We start from the raw sequence: 21,831 nt of genomic DNA on the forward strand, positions 1-21,831 counted from the left end.
ACAAGGGTTTGTTTGTTGTTTTAAATGAAGGTAGGAGAGAAAATAAATATTTAATTGAAAAATAAAATGAAAAAAAAATGAACCTGAAAAATTTCATTTGTGAACAGTATCAATATCTATTAGTATGGAATAAGAAAACATTAATTCAAAAAAGCATAGAAAAGTTCTTCAACACAACAGAACATCAACTTATTGTAGCCATTACTGAACAAAAAGATTCTAGCCTCATTCGTGGCAGAGTATGTGATTACAAAAGAGGTAAGATACTAAGGATACAAGACTAAGATCACTACCCACTGCAAAGTTCATAACATTTATTTAGTATCTAATAAATTTTTTTTTCCATTTGTTCATTTAACCACACTGTGCAAACCCACTCAATGGATCTAAGTCAGGTCTTCACAGGTGTTGCTCTATGGCAGGCCTGCACAACTTGAGGCCCAGGCACACGCCAAAGGATTTCCTCTACAGTAAAGGGATGTTTTCCTCTACATTTTTTTTCAAGCCGCCAGAAATCTTCTGGTATGCCCCAAGTGAGGGCTGTAAGCAGGCGGGGCCGAAAGCTTTGCAGGCCTGCTCTGTGGCAAGGGTTCTTAACCTAGGGTTCCATGGATAGATTTCAGGGGATCTACCACATATGTGATCTCAAGAACGTTATTTTATGCATCTAACAATATTATTCTTAAGGCATAAGTTTCATCAGACTGTCAATGAGGTCCATGACACAAAGTTAAGAATCTTGGTTTTAAAATACACTTATAGCAAAAAGACTCAAAACTGCACAAGCACTATCACTGAATATTATTAATAAAATGTCTTGTAAAGGGGAAGGGATTTTTGTGAGTAAAACTGAAATGTGAGAGAATGTTTATTTTTAGATATCTCTAAGAACTAGGATTACCACAGAAACCAATGAGTGAACAAAGCATCCTTCACTCAACAAATATCTTTCAAATATATACAAAACATAGTAAAAGTTGATTAATTCCATCTCCATAAATGCTAAATCTGAGATAATTCAGATGAAAGATGAGCTGAATTTATACAGAGCTTATTTAATAAAATAAAAATATAAATTATTATAGGGAACATATTTAACATGGTTGAGAATAAATTTTTAAGCAACTAACAAGGATATGCTAGCTGCGAATCATTCTTCTTTGTTTTCTATAAGTCTTCTCTAAGGACTTCTACTAAGACTAAGCATCAATGTGTTAATCTTTATAATCACTATACACACTCCAATGAAATAAAAATTACAAAAATTAATAGAAGCATAGAAGAAGAGCTGGAAGGAATCTTAAGTTACTCCAACTCCTTCACCTCATTCTATAGAAAAAGAAGCCAAAACTTAGGTGAAATGACTGTTCAAGGTCACAAGGGGAATAAATGACAAAGACAGAACTTGAATCCAGGTCCTGTCCCTACACCTGGTGCTCTTTCTACTACACCATGCTACCCTCTCTCAATTTAGAATTTAGAATTTCAAATTTGCCTTTCTTCCAAATAGTCAGATAATCAGGTTTTCTATACAGTTTAAATCTCATTACAATGAAACACGAAGGGACTATATAAACTTTTTGATTGTATTACCTTAAATATGTAGGTGAGCTTGACATAAGTTTTTTTTGAGATACTTTGTTGTAAAAAAAAAAAACTGACTTGTAAATCAAGACAAGACAAATTGTGGATATCTTTGGACTTCCGTATATTCACTCCTTAAAGATCTAAAGATAATTCATACATGGTCCCTGCCATCAGGAAGTGTACAATTTAAGAGATTGTAATGAACCCTTTCAAGTGGTTATTGCATCCTAATTTTTTTAACATAATTTTCCAATCTAATGATGGTTTTTCCATTTTCTGTTAAAAAAAAGCAGTATCATTTCACTTTTCAAAAAACATTCCCTTGTATAATAACAGAACTATATAAAGATACAAATAAAGTATTATAGTGTTGTGTTTAATATCCTTAAAAGAGAATTAAAATATTGTCTTCAAAATACATTTTTGGAAAAGTAGCACTTTTATCACAGCTCAACCTATGCTTCTGGCAGCAAGATACATTTAAAGTCTCAGGGTAAGGATAAAGAACAGGCTCTAAGTTTTTGTTTTGTTTTGTTTTGTTTTTTCTGGTCAAAACATTCCAACCTTTCCTAGGATTATGAAAAAAAAAAGCTTAAAATACTTACGCATGTGGACAAATATATTTGATGTGTGAACTTCTGATACCTGCAAAAGCTTCTGCCCATCCATGCCTGATGAAGGAAATTTAAAATTATGTGAATAATGCCATTTGATAAATAATGTTTTATGTTAAATGTCAAGTTGGTAATAGAACATTTTTTAAAAGTCTTAAGAACAAGTGTTTACTCTTAAAAAAACTTTCAAAAAACAACCAAAAAAAACACTTTCAGCTTTGACAAGTTAACTATCATAAGAATTATAGATACAAAGATCTTTTTGTTCCAGACCTATAATTGTATTGGTATGTGGCATTCCCATTGAGGAAATTCTCTCTACCAATACAGTTCACCAACTGTAGTGCTGTTTTTAGTCATAAAGTTGCTTGGGGCACTGAGAGGTTAAATGACTTGCTCAGTCACACAGATCAATGCATCAGTCAGGGAAGACACTTGAACCAAAGTCTTCCTGACTCTGAGATCATCTCTTAATTCCTTCATCACACTGCCTGTCAGCATAAGGATTACACACTATCAGGTGTGTGTTTTTTTTTTCCATAGAGCACTGTAAGAGGATTACAGCATCCAATTACATGTTTACAGCTTTACTATTTTCTAAAATATATTCACATACATTCTATTAGGAATACAAAGAAAAACAAGACAACTGTCTTCGGCGAGTTTACATTTAAACTAGAAAATACAAGTACATAGAGAAGTACAATGCAAGGTAACTTTAGGAAAAAATATCATTAGTGATAGGAGAGATTGGGTAGGCTTCGTAAAATTAGTGACACAGAAGAATATTAAATGCAAAATGAAGACCAAGTATTTCCAAGCACAGAAGATAATCTTGCGCAAATGCATGGAGATAAGTGGGTCAATGTTGTCTTGGAGAATAGTTATTACAGTTTGGCTCAGAGGTAGAGTTCATAAAAAGAAGTAATATGAAAGATGATTTGGTTGGAACCAGATTGTGGAGAGCCAGGCATAAGGGTTAATATTTAAAGCTAGAGGCAGCAGGAGGCAACTGAAGGTTGCAAGAGAGGGACATTTTCTTAACTGATTCTCAGTCACCTAGCATGGTAGATTAAAAAAATATTACTAATCTCATTTTAAAAATGAGAAAAAATGAGGCTTAAAGAGCTTAACTTGCAAAAGTCAGAAACAAGATTCCCAAATCAATATTCTCTCACTATAAATGTTTCCCCTCACGTGATGTCCTATATCAAGAGAAAACGAGTACAATTCACTTAAAATTCTATTTCATAACTCATTCAGAAAATAAGAATTAAACTGTCCTCCTCCTTTGTTTTTAAAGGAACATCTTTTACTCTTTACCTCTCCTGCAGAAACTGTGTATATTTAAGTAGTGATTCTTAACCTGAATAATACATGGATAAATTTCGGGGGGGGGGGGTGTCCAAGAATTTGATTGGAAAAAAAAAATCTTTCTTCTAACAAACTTTTATCTGAAACTTAGATAGTATTTCCTTCACTTATGAAATTTAAAAAAAAATTATTCCAATTACAGATCCATAGGTTTTACCAGACTGCCAAAAGGATCCATAGAACAAAAAAGGTTAAGAAAACCCTAGTTTTTTAAAGGGCAAAAAACCCTCAGCTATCTAGATGAACTCGTCACTCCATGATGATTCTGAATGGTTAACATATTAGGAAAAGTTTTTTGAATGGCGTATATAGTTGCAAGCCTTTTCACAGCCTGGTCTTTGATTTTTGGATACTAAGCCTGAAAGAGAAAAGACTTAGGACTTAGGGAAAACTATGAGGGCTGTCCTGATTGTATTTGAAAGTTATCATGTGGAAAAGGAATGAAGCTTGATCTCTATTTGTGCCCAGAAGAATAAAGAGAAGTTGCAAAGAGAAACACTCAAGCTTGATGGCAAGAAAAAGTTCCTAACTATTCAAAGTCATCAGAAAGTTGAATGGGCAAGATGGCGGCTGGAAAGCAGGGACCAGCCTGAGCTCCCTGCCGAGCCCCTCCAAAAACCTATAAAAAAATGGCTCTGAACCAATTCTAGAATGGCAGAACCCACAGAACAGCAGAGGGAAGCAGGGCTCCAGCCCAGGACAGCCTGGATGGTCTCTGGGTGAGGTCTATCCCGCACGGAGCTGGGAGCTGGGAACGGAGTGGAGCAGAGCCCAGCCTGAGCGACTTGGACAATCCAGACCAGAAGCCGGGCGGAGGGGGCCCTAGCGCCCTGATTCAGTGAGCTGCGGCAGTTACGAGACTTCTCAACCCACAAACACCAAAGACTGCTGAGAAGGTTAGTGGGAAAAGCTGCGGGAGTGGAAGGAGTTCGCGGTTTGGCTTCCAGCCCCGGGGGCAGCGGAGGTGGGGCAGCTACGGCTGCTGCTGCTTCCGGCTCCAGGCCCACCTGGTGGGAGGAATTAAGTGGCGGATCAGAGCAGGGATGCACAGCCTGCCGAAGATCTGAGCCCAGTTCGGGTTGGGGGTCCTTGGGGAAGGAGCAGTGCTGGTGCGGCAGAGCTGGCACATCCCCCCCAAACGTGGAACATAGAACTCTGTAGTCTACAAGCAGTCATACCCCACTGAAAAACTCAAAGGTCAAGTTAGTTGGCTGGGATTATGGCCAGGCAGCGAAAACGCACCGAGATTCAGTCTCAGACTCTGCATTCTTTCTTTGCTGACAAAGAAGACCAAAACATACAGACAGAAGAAATTAATAACGTCAAAGAGCCTACAACAGAAACCTCCAAGAAAAACATGAACTGGTCCCAGGCCATGGAAGAGCTCAAAAAGGATTTGGAAAAGCAAGTTAGAGAAGTAGAGGAAAAATTGGCAAGAGAAATGAGAAGGATGCGAGAAAACCATGAAAAACAAGTCAATGACTTGCTAAAGGAGACCCAAAAAAATACTGAAAAATACACTGAAGAAAACAACACCTTAAAAAACAGACTAACTCAAATGGCAAAAGAGCTCCAAAAAGCCAATGAGGAGAAGAATGCCTTGAAAGGCAGAATTAGCCAAATGGAAAAGGAGGTCCAAAAGACCACTGAAGAAAATACTACTTTAAAAATTAGAATGGAGCAAGTGGAAGCTAGTGACTTTATGAGAAAGCAGGTTATTATAAAACAGAACCAAAGGAATGAAAAAAATGGAAGACAATGTGAAATATCTCCTTGGAAAAACCACTGACCTGGAAAATAGATCCAGGAGAGATAATTTAAAAATTATTGGACTACCTGAAAGCCATGATCAAAAAAAGAGCCTAGATATCATCTTTCAAGAAATTATGAAGGAGAACGGCCCTGATATTCTAGAGCCACGGGGCAAAATAGAAATTGAAAGAATCCATCGATCGCCTCCTCAAATAGATCCCAAAAAGAAATCTCCTAGGAATATTGTCGCCAAATTCCAGAGCTCCCAGATCAAGGAGAAAATACTGCAAGCAGCCAGAAAGAAACAATTTGAGTATTGTGGAAACCCAATCAGAATAACCCAAGATCTGGCAGCTTCTACATTAAGAGATCGAAGGGCTTGGAATGCGATATTCCGGAGGTCAATGGAGCTAGGATTAAAACCTAGAATCACCTACCCAGCAAAACTGAGTATCATGCTCCAAGGCAAAATATGGACTTTCAATAAAATAGAGGACTTTCAAGCTTTCTCAGTGAAAAGACCAGAACTGAATAGAAAATTTGACTTTCAAACATAAGAATCAAGAGAAGCATGAAAAGGGAATCAAGAAACAGAAATTGCAAGGGACTCACTAAAGTTGAACTGTTTTGTTTACATTCCTACATGGAAAGAGGACATGGATGATTCATGAGACCTCAGTATTAGGGTAGCTGAAGGGAATATGCATATATATATATGTTTATGTATATATATATATAAGTGAATGTGTATGTATGTATATATCTATGTGTATATATATATGTGTGACACAGGGTGAGTTGAAGATGAAGGGAAGATATCTAAAAGAAATAAAATGAAATTAAGGGATGAGAGAGCATCATACTGAGAGAGGGAGATAGGGAGAGATAGAATGGGGTGGATTATCTCACATAAAGGTGGCAAGAGGAAGCAGTTCTGTGGGAGGAGGGGAGAGGGCAGGTGAGGGGGGAATGAGTGAACCTTGCTCTCATCAGATTTGGCCTGAGGGGGAATACCATACATACTCAGTTGGGTATCTTACCCCACAGGAAAGAAGAGGGAGGAAGAAAAAAAAAATAAAAGGGGGGGGGATGATGGAGGGGAGGGCAGATGGGGGTGAAGGTAATCAAAAACAAACACTTTGGAAAGGGGACAGGGTCAAGGGAGAAAATTCAATAAAGCGGGATGGGTTGGGAAGGAGCAAAATGTAGTTAGTCTTTCACAACATGAGTATTATGGAAGGGTTATACATAATGATACACATGTGGCCTAGGTTGAATTGCTCGACTTCTTAGGGAGGGTGGGTGGGAAGGGAAGAGGGGAGAGAATTTGGAACTCAAAGTTTTAAAATCAGATGTTCAAAAACAAACAAAAAAATGTTTTTGCATGCAATTAAAAAATAAGATACACAGGCAATGGGGCGTAGAAATTTATCTTGCCCTACAAGAAAGGAAGGGAAAAGGGGATGAGAGGGGAGGGGGGTAATAGAGGGGAGGGCTGACTGGGGAACAGGGCAACCAGAATATACACCATCTTGGAGTGGGGGGGGAGGGTAGAAATGGGGAGAAAATTTGTAATTCAAACTATTGTGAAAATCAATGCTGAAAACTAAATATGTCAAATAAATAAATTTAAATTAAAAAAAAAAAAAAAAAGAAAGTTGAATGGGCTGTCCTGGGAGACCAATTTCTCCTCATGGGACGCTCTCCAGCAAAGGTGAATAGGTGCTATGCAGGTGAGCTACACAAAGGATCCTTCTTCAATTATGGGTTGAACTGCACAACATTGAGCTGTTTTTACTCTGAAACTTTGTGATTTGTCTATTGTCTATTACACTGAGGACTCCCCAAAGTTTTTGCCTTTCTACCCCTACAGCCTTAGCACAATGTCTGACACATTCCAGGCACTTAATAAATGTTTGTTGACGTGACTTCGTTCTCTGAAATATAATACAGTCATCAATTTTACTGAATATGTTATGTAAAAATTTGTAGGAACCAATGAAAGTGGCAAATACACTATATCATGGTCAAACTTCTGGTCTATAAGTAAATTTGAATAGCATTTTAAAAGCTCCTTAAAAGTCTCATTAAAATCACCATATAAGGTACACAGCAGGTATTCCATTAACACCTGCTGACTAAATGAACAAAAAGACAGCAAAAACATATTTTCTCAAAAGTCGAAGCTATATTTAGGCAAAGCTAAAACCCAACGATCTCCTGTTTCCAAGAAGAAAAGCCATTCTCCACTAATATATTTTCTAACTGCCAGGATATATAACACTCCAAGTCACTGAGGCTAACAAATTGACATGTCTCTTGGCATACCGTGTAAGGTTATGGTCCCAAATTCATTCTTTTGCTTATACAGTCTGGATCTCAAGGTTATCTTAGAGCTTCACCATTTAAAAAAAATACTGACTTCCTAAAGTCATCCCTTATCCTTTTAACATCACTAATACATTTACTTCAGTCTCATCTTTCACCTCAGTAGATACTCATCTCTGCTCAATCCCCCATATATATACGCAACCTTCCACAAAGTAAATATGTGCTTTATTGTCACCATCTTTAGTTATCACTAATGATAATAAAATCTCATTAGATTCACCTTTTAGCTAATCCCAAAGAGGGAGATAAAAGAAAAAAGAAAATAAAAGAACTAGAAATCAGGAGGGTGCCAATCAATGGGGAAATGGTTGAATATATCCATGGTACATGACCCCAATTAATAAATGGTCACAAGGACATTTAATAGCAGTTTTCAGAGGGAGAAATTTAACCTATCAACAGCCAATTTTAAAAGTGCTCCAAATTACTAGTAATTAAAGAAATGCAAATTAAAGCAATTCTGAAGTTCGACCTTACCACCAGAATGACAAAGTTGACAAAAAAAAAGAAAATAAAAAATGTTGGAGGCACCGTGGAAAAGAGGAATATTAATGCACTGTTGGAGCTATGAATTAGTATTACTAGCCTTGGAAAGCAATTTGAAACTTTGACCAAAAAGTTGCTAACTTGTGCAGATCCTTTAACCCAGTGATAACACTACTAGACCAATACCCCTTTGACAGATTTTTCAAAAAAAGTGAAAAGGATTTAAAGAACTTGAAATTTGAACTTGAAATTTAAGAGGGTGCCAAACTACTGGGGAACAGCTGAACAAAAAATGAATATAGCATATGAATATAAAGGATACAACTATGCCATGAGAAACAATAAAAGGGATGGTTTTCTGAGGTATCTGGAAAAACTTATATGAACTGATGCATAGTGAATGAAATGGGCAGAACCAGACAACGTTATAAAACTGAACAATTCTGAAAGAACTGTGATCAATGCACAATGTGCAACCTTAATTCCAGAGGAGCCATGCCACCTCCTGACAAAGAACTAATAAACCAAATATGGAGAGGACACATTTGTAGTCATGGCTGTTAAGGGGCTCCCTGAATTGCTAACTAATCCCCTGAGTTGACATAATTTGTTGTCTGCATCAAAGCTGTGTGTTCTTGGGAATCAAGTCTGCACCAGACTGAGAAACTGTGTAGCTGGGACCCTTATAGATAAGGAGACCATCATATCTTCATAGTCCAGCAGTTTCCAAGGGAAAAAGAATGCTGCTTTTGCCACTTTACTTATTCATAATTTCTCCTCCCCTTTGGGAGGGAACTAATCCTTTTCTCGCACCCTACTGCTCTTTTCCTCTAGCCATGCCACTCCCGTCTAGGAGGTGATTGCTCTTTCTCCTCCCTTTTTTGTTGAAATCTCATAAATATGCTGGCATCTGTTTGGATTGTGAACTCTTCTTGTAATAAATTCAGTTTTTCATATATGTTTCTTGTGAAGTTGTGACTTTCTGTTGACACAGATAATGGGCTACTGGGTTATAAGGGCTTAGGTTTTTTTTTTCCTCCCCTCCCCTCAAGGTAGGGAGAGAAAAATAAAAAGTGAAGCTACTGAAGCCTTCCTTCCCCACCCTTCTCTCCCTAGCTCCTTCCTTCTTTCTCTTTCCCTGTCTCTGTCTCTCCAACAGTGGTTACAATGTCGATAAAGTCTTTGGGGGTAAACTGAAGAACCAATGTCAAAAATTCTCTTAGTTTACATACAAATTATCATATGTTCTATTTTACCTATAAACTTCATTTTTTTGCAGTAGTACTATTTGAAAGACAACCTCTGTGACATAAAAAGGTTAGTGTCATAAAATATCTCACAGTATAGTAGCACTTTCAAGTTTACACTACTTTAAGCATTTCAGTTATTTTCAATAATTTCTTCAATAATTTCAATTCAGTTAACTTTCAATAAAGGAAAAAGTTTCTTGGAAAAAAATCACCTAATAATAGTAAGAAATGACAGAAATTAAATTTCTCCATGAGCTGAGATAATCATTTCACTAGAAAAAGTTCAACAAAGATTACAATGAACTATTAGCACTGTGCTAATTCTCAAAGGAGAAAACGGACTGAGAGAAAAGGTACAATGTAAAAAAAAAATTGGTTGATGAGCATACCTCTTTTTCCCTTTTATCTCTAAATATAAAGTTCTTTTTTCCTGCAATTACTAGTTAATTCAAATACTTAATCTCATTTGACATGGTTAAGAAGCTGACTTCTTCACAATCCAATATATCACTAATATAAACAGAACCAAAACCCATTTATATCTTTTACTTCTGCTTTCTGACCTCCTATCCTTATCTGATCCTGCTCAATTTATTTTAACCACTGTTGCCATTTTTAACTATGAACCATGTGTTTCCCTTTCACAGCTTTTCTTCCATAAAAGTACATTGTTCTTTTTTTCATATAAGCTCACAGTTCTACAGCAGAAAGATTTTAAACTTAAGTCAAAGTAGCAGCTTTGGTACTCCAAAGAGAATTATAAAGTAGTAGAAGTTTCAAGTCAGAATTTTTATCTTGCTCCAAATTTTATCCAACGTGAAATTAATAAACTTAAAGAATTTGAGCATTAGAAGGGAAATGACATTATATGGGTACCACATTTTAGGAAAAAATTGATAGGCTGAAAAACAAAAACACACAAACAAAAAGCCTTAACATGAGAAGAGGCATAAGAAATGGGATGTTTAGCCTGGAGAAAAGGAAATAGGGAAACATAATAGATGTCTTCAAGCATTTGATGGATGGTCACATGGAAGACAGGTAAGACTTATTCTGCTTGACCCTGGAAGGTAGAACCAGGAAGAATGGTTTATAAGTTGCAAAGAGACTAATCTTGACTTGAGGTAAAGAAAGAGGTCCTAACAAAACTATCCAAAAATAAAATAGGTTGTCCCAAGTTTGCCCTTACTGGAGGTCTTCAAAGACCAGATAACCACTTACAAAATACACTGGAGGAAATACTTTTTCAGGCAGGGCTAGGTAGGCTCTGAAATTCCTTCAAACTCCTAAGATTCTAATTCACTTATTTTACAGATGAGCAGAGCCACCAGAAACACTAGCTTTTCCAGAAAGGCAGTATGATCTTCTAAACTGTCTGCTCTAAGGATATGAAGAAAGAAATTTTGGCTTTTTTTTAAATGTTCTAAAATTATGAGGCAGCTACGTGCCACAGTGCAGAAAGTGCTGGACTTGGAATCAGGAAATGAGTTCAAAACTTTTCTCAGACATTTACTGTGTGAATGTGTATTGGGAATCAAGATGGGCTCTTAGCACTTATTCAACCAAGCGCCCTTGAAGAGTTTGGCCTTTGTTTCCTTGATTAAATTAGGGGTCTTTGATGACCTCCTTGCCTCAAGGGAAAGTCTAGTTTACATGGGTTTGAGTGACATGTTTGTGACATCAGAGGCTTTTAGACCACGTGGGTTTAAGTCACATTTTTGTGATGATTTTTAGGTCACATGGGTGAGTCGCATGTGTGACTCACCTTTGACCCTGAACAAGATATATAAAACCAGGGGTTGGCTTTCAGTTTTCTCGGAGCTCTCAGCCGCAGCAGGAGTGACTTTGAGGCAGCCTTGTCAAGCTCCCAGCTGAACTCAGATGTTGATGGTTCCTTGGTAACTATGAATTGTATTTGGTCTGTTCATAAATGTATGTTTGTAATTTGTTTGTATTTGCTCTGAAGTTCAGGGTGCTGGCTTTTCCCCCTGAGCTGACTGAATGACATTTGCATGTTGGATTAAATAAAGTAAGATTGTTAACCCCTTAATGTTGCTTTCCTTAGTAAAGCAGATCAAAAGAACCTGGGCTTGTAGCCATCTGTGTGCTGGTTGTTGTTGGTTTTATACAGCCATAGTAGCTGCTAGCCGAACTGTTGAAACAGACCAGTGTTAACCTCTCTCAGATTCAGTTTTCTCATCTACAAATTGGAGCTGATAATAACAGTGACCACCTCACAGTGTTGTTGTGAAGATCACATCAGCCACCATATGGAAAGAACTTTGTAATCTTTAAAGTGCAAAACAAATGCTAGCTGCAATTATTATTAGAATATACTATTCAAGCTTAAGCATTTCAATTGAAAATAAACCTATATATATATATTTTTTTTCAATTTATTTTTCAAGCTTTCTTTTCCACTGTATGTACAATTTTTAATATAAGGAAAATAACCTCTACCTACCCAAATGTCAGCTAGCACTGAATAAAGGCATACTAGCATATTCTTGCAGAGGCAGCTGGTGGTAACACTGGATAGATTCCAGGCCTGGAGTCAGGAAGACGTGAGTTGAAATGTGTCCACAGACACTTACTAGCTGCGTAATCCTGAGCAAATTAATCTGTTTGCCTCAGTTTCCTCAAATGTAAAATGGGGATAACAACAGTAACTACTTTGAAGGTTGTTGTGAAGATCAAATGAGATAAAATTTGCAAAAAGTGCTTAGCACAGTGCCTGGCACATAGTAGGTACTATATAAAAATACTTATTCCTTTCCCATCCTCTGCCATTCTATCTCAAACCAATCTTATCTTTAAGCATGGGCAGCTTAAATCTAGCTTAAAACCTCAAATGAACTCACAAGACTTATACTTTACAGTAATGAACCATCTACATATCTTTAGTTAGTAAATACTTCTTATTTCAAAATCAAGTGCCTAAAACAAAATTACCATTAATTTTGAAGGGTTGCCATGCTCTGAGTTAACACCTCAAATTGACTAATATTATAGATAAGGATATTATATTATATAATATCATATGTTACATAATATTATATATAATATTATAGAAAAGGAAAATGATAAATGTTTGAAGTGATATGGGGAAATTGGGTCACTAATGCACTGTTGGTGGAGTTGTGAACTAATCCAATCAATCTGGAGAGCAATTTTGAATTATGCTGAAAGGGCTATAAAACTGTGCATACCCTTTGATATAATGATACCACTACTAGGTCTGTATTCCAAAGAGATTAAAAAACAAAGGAAAAGGGCCTATTTGTACAAAAATATTCATAGCAGCTCTTTCTGTAGTGGCAAAGAATTGGAAATTGAGAAGATGCCCATCAATCAGGGAATTGCTGAAGAAGTTGTGGTATATGAGTGTAACAAATACAATGCTATATGGAATGATGGGCAGGATACTTTTAGAAAAACCTGGAAAGATATAAAGAAGCAATGCAATGTGAAGTGAGCAGAACCAGAACATTGTACATGATAACAGCAATACAGTATGATGATCAACTATGAATGACTTAGTTATTCTCAGCAATACAATGATCTAAGACAATCTTGAAGGTCTCATGATGAAAAATGCTCTCCCCCTCCAGAGCAAGAACTGATGGAGTCTGAATGCAGATAGAAATATACTATTTTTCACTTTATTTTGTTGTGAATTTTTATGGTCTGTATTTTATTCCACATTTTTCATATTTCATGGAAATGTTTTGCATGACTGTACATGTATAACCTACATCAAATTACCATCTCAAGGAAGGGGAAGAGAGAGAGAAAGAGGAAAAAAGAGAATTTGGAAGTCAAATTTTTTTTTTAAATGTGGGGAGCAGCTAGGTGGCGAAGCGAGTGGAGTACTGGCCCTGGAGTCAGGAGGACCTGAGTTCAGATCCAGCCTCAGACACTTGACACACTTAGTAGCTGTGTGACCTTGGGCGAGTCACTTAACCCCAATTTGCCCTGCCTTCCCCCTCCAAAAAAAAAAAAATTAAAAAAAGGTTAAAATGGTTTTTAAATGTAATTGGGAAAAAGTAAAATATTACTTAAAAAATTAAAGGTTCCAAATCATTAATCTAAAATAAAAAAGCATTTAACAATTATAAACAGTTAAATTTTTTTTATGTGTGATCAACAACTCTAACAATTTTTATGAGCGTTTTAACTTTATAGCCCTGTTCTCATATATATAGATAAAATGTGGAAACAATTTTAAGTCAACTTAAGAATTGTTCTGCATGACATAAATGCAAATTATTATCAAAATGAAGCACACCAGTCTCATAACACAAAAATGTTATATAACAGTAGCCCAAATATTACGTACAAGCAAATCTCTAGAGCAAATAAGCTCTAGTCACTAAAAAAAAAATCACGTTATAATATTAAGATTTAGAGTTAGGAGTCTTAATAGATCATCAAATCCAAACTCATTTTGCAGATGAGGAAACTGAGGCTTAGAGAGATGAAGCAATTTACCCAAGGTCATAGAAATAATAAGAGACAGGCATTCAAACCCAGGTTCTCAAGAGTACAAATCCAGTCCTCCTTCCACAATAGAGTACTATACTACTTGTACGAAGTACCAGCTAGTTAATATTAACTATATGCTCTGAATTTAAGCATGAGCCGTCTAAAAGATTTAATGAAAAGCTACTCAGCTTCTCATTCTGAATGTCTAAAAAAAAATCAGTGTGACTACAGGCAAAGCAAAGTTCACCCATGTCTCTTAGTGACTGCATAACATAGAAATGCAGGATGTTTAAAGCACTGAAACCCCAACTAACTAAAATCCAAACCCCAAATTCTCTTGGCATCTAAAATTTTTATTTTACTCCCTTTTTAGGGAAAAGAACATTAAGAAAACAAGTTCACATTAGGTATTTAGTCAACCTCCCTCAGGAGTGTCAGCAGAGATCTAGTAAAAACTCCTAATGTTTCTTTTTTCATCTATAGCTTTACACAAGTACTGATCTTCAAAATAATGAGCTTGAAGCACCACAGGGTCATTTATGTTAACTACAATGTAACTAATACTTTCTAGCATTAAAGTAACTAATAAAGTAACTATACTAATACTTTGTAGAAGTATTTGCAACAAAATGGGTTGAAATTAAAAGGTTTTTTTCTACTTTGCCCCAAATGAATCAGAATTTCAATTAGCTGTAATTATTTCTCAAACATCTCAGTTAACTGAGATAGTATTGTACTTAAATATTAAACTATCTGCTGCCTCTTTCCCCTCGGAATACTTTGCTTTATCCTTTTGACCCAACATAACCAATAACTTCACCATTTGTAACATACTGCATAACTCCTGAAAATAGAAATTGTGCATCTGGCACAGTATTGAGATTTAGCTTAGAGGGTATTTTTTTTCCAAAATAACCAAAATGAGAACTGGTGTAGCATTAATTATATGTGTATATTAGGCAGCATAGTGGATAGAACGATTGACCTGGAGTCAGGAAGACCCAAGTCCAAATACCAACTCAGACACATACTGTGTGACCCTGGCCAAGTCACTTAACCTGCCTTAGTTTCCTCATCCGTAAAAAATGGGGATAAAAGCACCTATCTCCCAAGATTGTTATGAGAAAAATATGAGATGATATTCGTAAAGCTATTTGCAAACCTTAAAAGGCTATAGCTATATGAGTACCAGTTATTATTTATTATTTTTATTTAGTATTATATCAACTAAGCCGGGTCTCTATGACTTCTGGAAACAAAGTTGACTTTATTAGCAACTGACTGTGATGATGCTGATTTTTGTGAGATTTACAGTAAGCTCTCAGTAACGCATTCCAATGGAAAGAAGTATTAGCACAAATCATGACCGAAAATCATAACTGATTCAATAGATAAGCTTTACCTTCTGAAAGTGTCTCCAGGCCTCATAATAATAATAGCATTTATATAGCACTTTAAGGTTTGCGAAGCACTTTACAAATATTATAGTAGGTGCTATCATTATCCTCATTTTACATGTATAAGTAACCTGCTATATAGAAACCTACATGAGGTTAATTTTATTGTAAAATTATGCCTCATTTTAAAGATCTGATTAATAATAAAAGATATACTATATATATTTAAAATTTTAAACCAAAAACTTCCACAAAAATCTTATACTAGATATTAATCAAGAGTACATTTAGCCTAATAAATGAAGTCATAATTTATTAAAAGACAGTATGAATATTTTGTTTTAAGCTTACAAAATTGCCTAGCCTAGGCTCTTCTAATCCGAGTGTCTGATGCCTCTTCCAAAATTACTTGTGCTTAGGCTACAGAACTAGTGAAAGGGTTAAAAAATCAACTAACAGGTCAGTATTTCCCTTTCAGCATTTGGCTAAATCCACTTTCCTCTGCTCTGGCCTTTGCTCTAGTAATAACAAAGAATGGCAGTTGCAGGACACTAGCCGACACATGATGCTGTAACATACTGGCTTTACCCAAAGACAGAATCTGCCTTACTAAACGTGTCCCTTCCGTCTCCAGTTCACTGACCATAATTGGTGTTAAAGTGGCTCAAAGCAGTTCATAACATCTGGAAATTCTAATTATGAATTTGTGAGCTACCTTCCCCCAGTTCTGTTAATAGCACCACCATCTTCAGCCAGGATTATAACCTTGGAATCATCTTTGACATTCCTCTTTTATCCAACAAATCATATGAGTTGCCAAATCCTATCCTTTCATTTCAAATGTGCTCCAACTTTAAAACTGGCATGGTTTTGACTACACAAGTAAGTTCAGTTAGACTAGTTTTTCAATGCAGGTCCTCTTTGGCAAAAGCAGCCTGTCACTTTCACAACACTGCCTGGCTACTGGGAGAAATCCAGCTGCCTTTTACTAAAGCTAAGCAAAGGACAATGTAAAGGTTATGTAAATCCTTTCTCTTGTACCCATATCAGAATATTTGGAACCTCAGAGTTTTTCAACCTGGAAAGGTCCTTAAAGGTGACAAAGTTCAATCCTTTTATTTTAGATATTAGGATTAAAGAGCTGTTTTGTTTCTAAATTTATTCATCTTTTTTCTCTTTGGTTTTGCTCTGTGACTGCAATTTTGCTACTTAATCAACCAAACACTTACTAGCTGTGTGATCCTGGGCACATTACTTAACCTCTCTCTGTCTGTTGCCTCAACTATAAAATGGAAATGGGACTAATAAGAGCACACACCTCACAGAGCTGTTGTGCTGTTGTGAGGATCTAATAAGATAACATATCTAGTGCTCTGCAGACCTGGAAGGGCTATATTCACACTAAATCCTAGTATTACTATTATAAATTAAGCGACAACAGAAAGTCCAAAACAAAAGATAGCAAAAGTGGAGTTAGTCAAGACTCTTGAAGGGTTGTGTGGGCCTCAAGTCACAATCTCTCATAGTTGTTTTTCTGATTTGTAAAATAAGGGGTTGTACTACATATGTAAGTAAATGATTTCTGGTCCATCCTGCCTCTGAAATTACATATGTTTCAATATTGTTAAGCATTCTAACATTTGGAGTTTGTCTCTTACTCTTTAAAACAAGCTTTCATGGTTTCAAGATATCAGAATGTTATTTCTAAAATCTCTAGGATCTTTCATAGGTTATATGCTGCCTCTAATGTTACCTTCTCTTCAAATCTACCACTGCCTAACTTCCTCAATGCATCCCATTACTGTAAACTAACTTCATCCTTATCTGCTCAAAAATTCATCTTGGCAGGATAAGAACTGACTTCTAAACACGATTTCCAACACACCAATGTCTTTCCTATAAGGAGAAGTTTTCAAAGTCTGAGAATCACACACAAAAAAAAGTTAAAAAGAGAAACATGATGTTGAAGAGTAAATGATCCAACCTGTCTTTTGCCCCAATCAGTCTACTCAAACAGTTCTCTCCAAAGTCATTAATATCCTCTTTTATCATTAAATCCAGGAGCCTTTCCTTCTTAACCTCTTAATTTTTCTGCAGTAAACCACCCCTCTCCTTTTTAATTCTCTCTTTCCTTGGCTTCCACGACACTATAATCTGAAAGTTCTCTTCTTCAGACTACTCCTTAACCTGCCCTTCAAATGTGGATGTACCACTAAGTTTCTATCCTAGGCCTCAACTTGACTATCTTTACTCTTTCCTTCTTCATGAATTACTCTACTGCCCTAGCTTTAATCACCACCTCTGGGACAGATGACTCAAATCCCAATCTCTTCCCTGAGCTTGAATACCACATTTCCAACTAGCTGCTATATATTTCCACATGGATTTCCCCCACTGGCACCTAAAACTGATCTTACATCTGCTCCCCTAAACTTTCTCCTCTCCCCCATTTCTGTTAATGGCACTACCATGCTTAGTCTGGTAACGCTGGCTCTCTCACTCTACAAATTCAATTAGTTGCCAAATCCATTGCTTTCCACCTGTACAAATTCTCATATTCAGCCCTTCTCATGCATAATGCAACCTCTGTGCTTAATGCTCTCAACTTTCTCCTAAATTTTTATCAGCCTCCTAGTTGGTCTGCTTGCCTCTAGTCTATCCTTTCACTAATCCAACATCCACATTCAAATTCTGGGTAACCTTGTTAATTGTACCAACATCATGCCACTTCTCTATTCAAAAATGTTGAGTAGCTTCCCATTTGCCCTTTGAACAAACTCCTGATTCTGGCATTTAAAACGTTCCTCAATCTGGTTCCAGCCTTATCTCATCCCCCCTTTATATAATCTACATTCCAGCCTACCCAGACTAGTTTCTATTCTTTTTTTCTCCTAAGCACCAATTCTCATGCCTGAGAAGGGCATGACACCACCACAGTCTCTTTTAATGTCCCTTCCTACAATTCCCAATGCTTTCTTTCAAGGCATCTCTCCCTACTCAAATTTCTCATAGAACTTTTGGCCTGAACTTCCATGCCCCTCTCCATTGCTTATTTTGTGCACTTTTTCCTTGTAGTCACTAAATTATTAACTTCTGGAGAGCAGAGTCTGAACAAGAGCCTGAATGGCTTCTATGTGCTTGACTCAAGGATTTAATGAATGTTTGTTGAATTGAATGATGGCTAACAAAGAGAAGGAAAAGCATTTATTAAGTACCTTCTATGTGACAGGCACTGCATGCTAAGAGCTTTACAAGCATTATCCCATGTTATCCTCACAATAACCCAGATAGGTGCCATTATTATCCCCATCTTAGGAGTCAGGAAACTCAGGCAAACAGAGGTTAAGTGACTGGCCTAGGGTCACATAGCGAGGAATAGTCTGAGGCCAGATTTAAACTCAAGTCTTCCTGATTTCAGGTCCCACACTCTCCCCACTCTACCACCAGCTACCTCAAATAAAGGCTTATATAGTATTTTACTATTTTAAAATATCTAACAACAAACTGTATACAATGTCATAATCACTGAATAACGACTGTTTTCTATACATTTAAAAAGTAACAAGCTAGTTTGCAAGCTACAGTTTCATTACTACTGCTCCTTAGTACCTACCCCGTATCTCCTAATCCATGAAGAAAAATAACCTAGAACAAAACAGCAAAAATTAAAATTAAGCAACACCTAAATAAACCACAGGAAATCATTACAACACATAGTTTTGTTGTTTTTAGATTATGGCATAAAATTAGGACTTTCAAATCCTATTCCCAGCTCCCCTGAAAAATTACTGTATGATCTTTAACAAATTAATTAAGCTCCATGGGCCTCATCTAAAATGGCCCTAATACTTCCTTTCTACTTCGCTCCCTGGAGTACTGAGAATTAATTAATTTATGTTTGTAAAGTGCGATAAATTTTCCCACAAAAAAAACCCACTTAAGTACAAAATAACCTATTCTACAGAGAAAAATCTCTGGGTTTTATGTTGAACTAGGTACATTCATAAAATATTAAGCACAGTTTTCAGGGTCATAAAGATCTCCGCATCTAACTGCAGAATTTTCCTCCACACATTCCTTAATGGGCTTTCAACTTGCGTTTTAAACTCTCAGGAATAGAGCATTCCCCAAACCAGCACTCCATCTCACGAGAAGCATTTCCTTTCCAGATTCCTCTTGATTTTTTGAGGACAAGAGCTGGAATGAGAGCTGATTTATCCCTGGCCTCGAACAATTGGGGGGGGGGGGGCGGCCGCTATTGGGGAACTTCAGTGAAATCGCTGCGGGGCGTGGGGGGGGTGGGGAGACACGACTTCGTTCTGGGGATAAACTGCGCTCCAGAGTCCACTTGAAGAAGTCACGGGAGTGCAATTAAATAAGAATAACGCACCCCCCCCACCCTCTCCCCAGAGAGCCCGATACAAGCAGCGAAGTGGGGGTCAGCAAAGCCGGGGTGGGGGCTGTCCCCGAGTCCCGCCCGCCTCCGCAATGCAGAAGACACCCGGGGCCGGGGGCATCCTCACCCCGGGGGACTAGCCCGGCGGCCGGGGCGCCCCGGGGACAAGGGTCCATCCAGACCAGGAAGGGATGAGACCCCGAGGAGGGGCCGGGGAGTACCCTAAGCCCTCGCCGCCGCGCTCCCCTCCGGCCCCCAGACACTCACCGCGGCGCTTGCCTTCCTGGCTGCGGGCACTATGGCAGGGAGCGGCGCCGACATGTTGTTACCGCACATACACCGGGCTCAACAGACAACCAGCTTCGGAACCGGAAGGGAGCGGGGGAGGGCGGCCTCGTTACAGAGGGCATGCGAGGATCGTTTCCCGGACCCTCCCTCGACCAGGCGCGCGCGCCCAGGCTCGAGAGCGCGCGGCGCCGGCGGCGGCGGCAGCGGCCCCCCTTCCGGCAGGTCCATGGCGTGGGCTCCGAGGTAGCGAGGGGACGCCCATTTCCCACCCCTCCTACACCCCGCCCCTCGCCTTCATTCCCCTCTGTCGGACGACCCCACCCCTCATGTCACAATAGCTCCCCCTTCCTTCTAGTCCTCGGATTGGTTGAGGACGACGGGGTCCAGTGGCAGACGACTGCGCGCGCGCGTGCACCCTGTCCGCGCCGCGATTTCCTCGGGGCCCCCCTCCCGCCCCTCACCTTCCCCTATGGCCTGAGTAACAAGGGCGCCCAAGACCCGCGCGCATGCTCCATGGGAGAGCACATTGACAGGGGACTGGCCGAGCGGAGGTACGAATTCCGAAAGCCGGACTGGCGGGGAAGGTGTTGCCCTTGCTAGGTATAACACGCATCCGTGTGGGTGCTGGGGGCACGTCTCTATTTCACCCCCTCCCGCCGTGTTAGGGTATCCCCTCCTAACTCCCACCCTGCCTCCATGGAAACCAGTTGACGCTGAGGGCCTCCTGTAGGCCAGGAAGCTGAATGCCGCGGAGGTGGGGGGGGGGAGGAACACCTTGCAACCATTCACTTTGCTGGGACCAGGGACCCCGGAACTTCAGGGGAGACATCCTTGAGGGGAAGGAGAAGAGTCTGACAGGTATAGGCCTGGGTTGATTCTCCAACCTGGGCCAAGAGATGTACCTATGCTCAAGGGCCAGGCCCGATCAGCAGCTGCATCCTTTGTTTTGGTGTTTTGAGATATATGATAGTTTTGAGATATGATTTTAGAAAGAACTGGCAACTGAAATCACACCTAAAAACTTCCTTTCATCTTAAATCTTTTCCTTTCTCACTCCTTCTATCCTCTAGCTCTCTCTGGCCCTCTCCTGATGACACAAGCTCCCTGACCTCACTTACACTCATTTCTTCTCTACCCACACTCACAGTCCAGGTGGGCGGTTGGAATATTTGCTGCTCCTTGCCACTTGCAGATTCTTCCCCTACCGCCATCAGTCCGTACCTCTTCTCCTTAGACATTCAGTCAGTTCATATCTACCACCTAATAAAAATTCTGGTAGCTGTTTTCTATCTCTAGGATTCCCCCATCTTCCTCAATGAATTCAGTACCAGACTACAATCTTTCAAATCTTTCTCTCCTCCTCAACTCCTGCCCTAATACTAGGGCATTTCAATGTATTACTGAGCTTCTCTCAAACATTTCCCATGTCCTACTCCTCCACTTCACCTCAAGAACGCACAATTCATACCCTTGATCTTGCCATCACCCACAAATAAACCACTTTCATTCATGAATTCTGAAATTCTTTTTTCTGATCACAGTCTGTTCACATTCCCCTTTTACCTTCACCTGGAAATTCTCTCCCAGGACTTTATGCCTGCATTAACTACACTCTCCTCCTTTCCCCAGCTTGAGCCCTACATTATTCAATTCAGCTCTACTTTATTCTCTTCTGGTTCCCTTGCCTTCTTATCATATCACCTCATGCCTTGAGAAGATAACCTTGGATTATTCCCACTATCTGCCATTGTTCCTACACACATGCTGCTAAATGAAGGTAGAGAGAATCATACAAACATTCTGATTGAATA

The 21,831-nt window shown here is 38.6% G+C and overlaps 1 protein-coding gene across 1 annotated transcript in view; it reads right to left on the reverse strand.

Moving 5' to 3' along the window:
- Positions 1–20,373, reverse strand: part of LYPLA1 (lysophospholipase 1) — a 45,579-nt gene extending 25,206 nt beyond the window's left edge. The window contains exons 1-3 of the mRNA XM_036765557.1: positions 20,000–20,373; positions 18,950–18,981; positions 2,193–2,258 (exon numbers count right to left, since the gene is read on the reverse strand). Of these exons, the coding sequence (XP_036621452.1) occupies positions 2,193–2,258; positions 18,950–18,981; positions 20,000–20,068 (167 nt within the window). The 5' untranslated portion in view covers positions 20,069–20,373. The remainder of the gene's footprint in view (positions 1–2,192; positions 2,259–18,949; positions 18,982–19,999) is intronic.
- Positions 20,374–21,831: the final 1,458 nt, after the last annotated feature.

Source organism: Trichosurus vulpecula, chromosome 1 (assembly GCF_011100635.1).
Source record: "Trichosurus vulpecula isolate mTriVul1 chromosome 1, mTriVul1.pri, whole genome shotgun sequence".
In the NCBI taxonomy this organism is placed as follows: Eukaryota; Metazoa; Chordata; class Mammalia; order Diprotodontia; family Phalangeridae; genus Trichosurus; species Trichosurus vulpecula.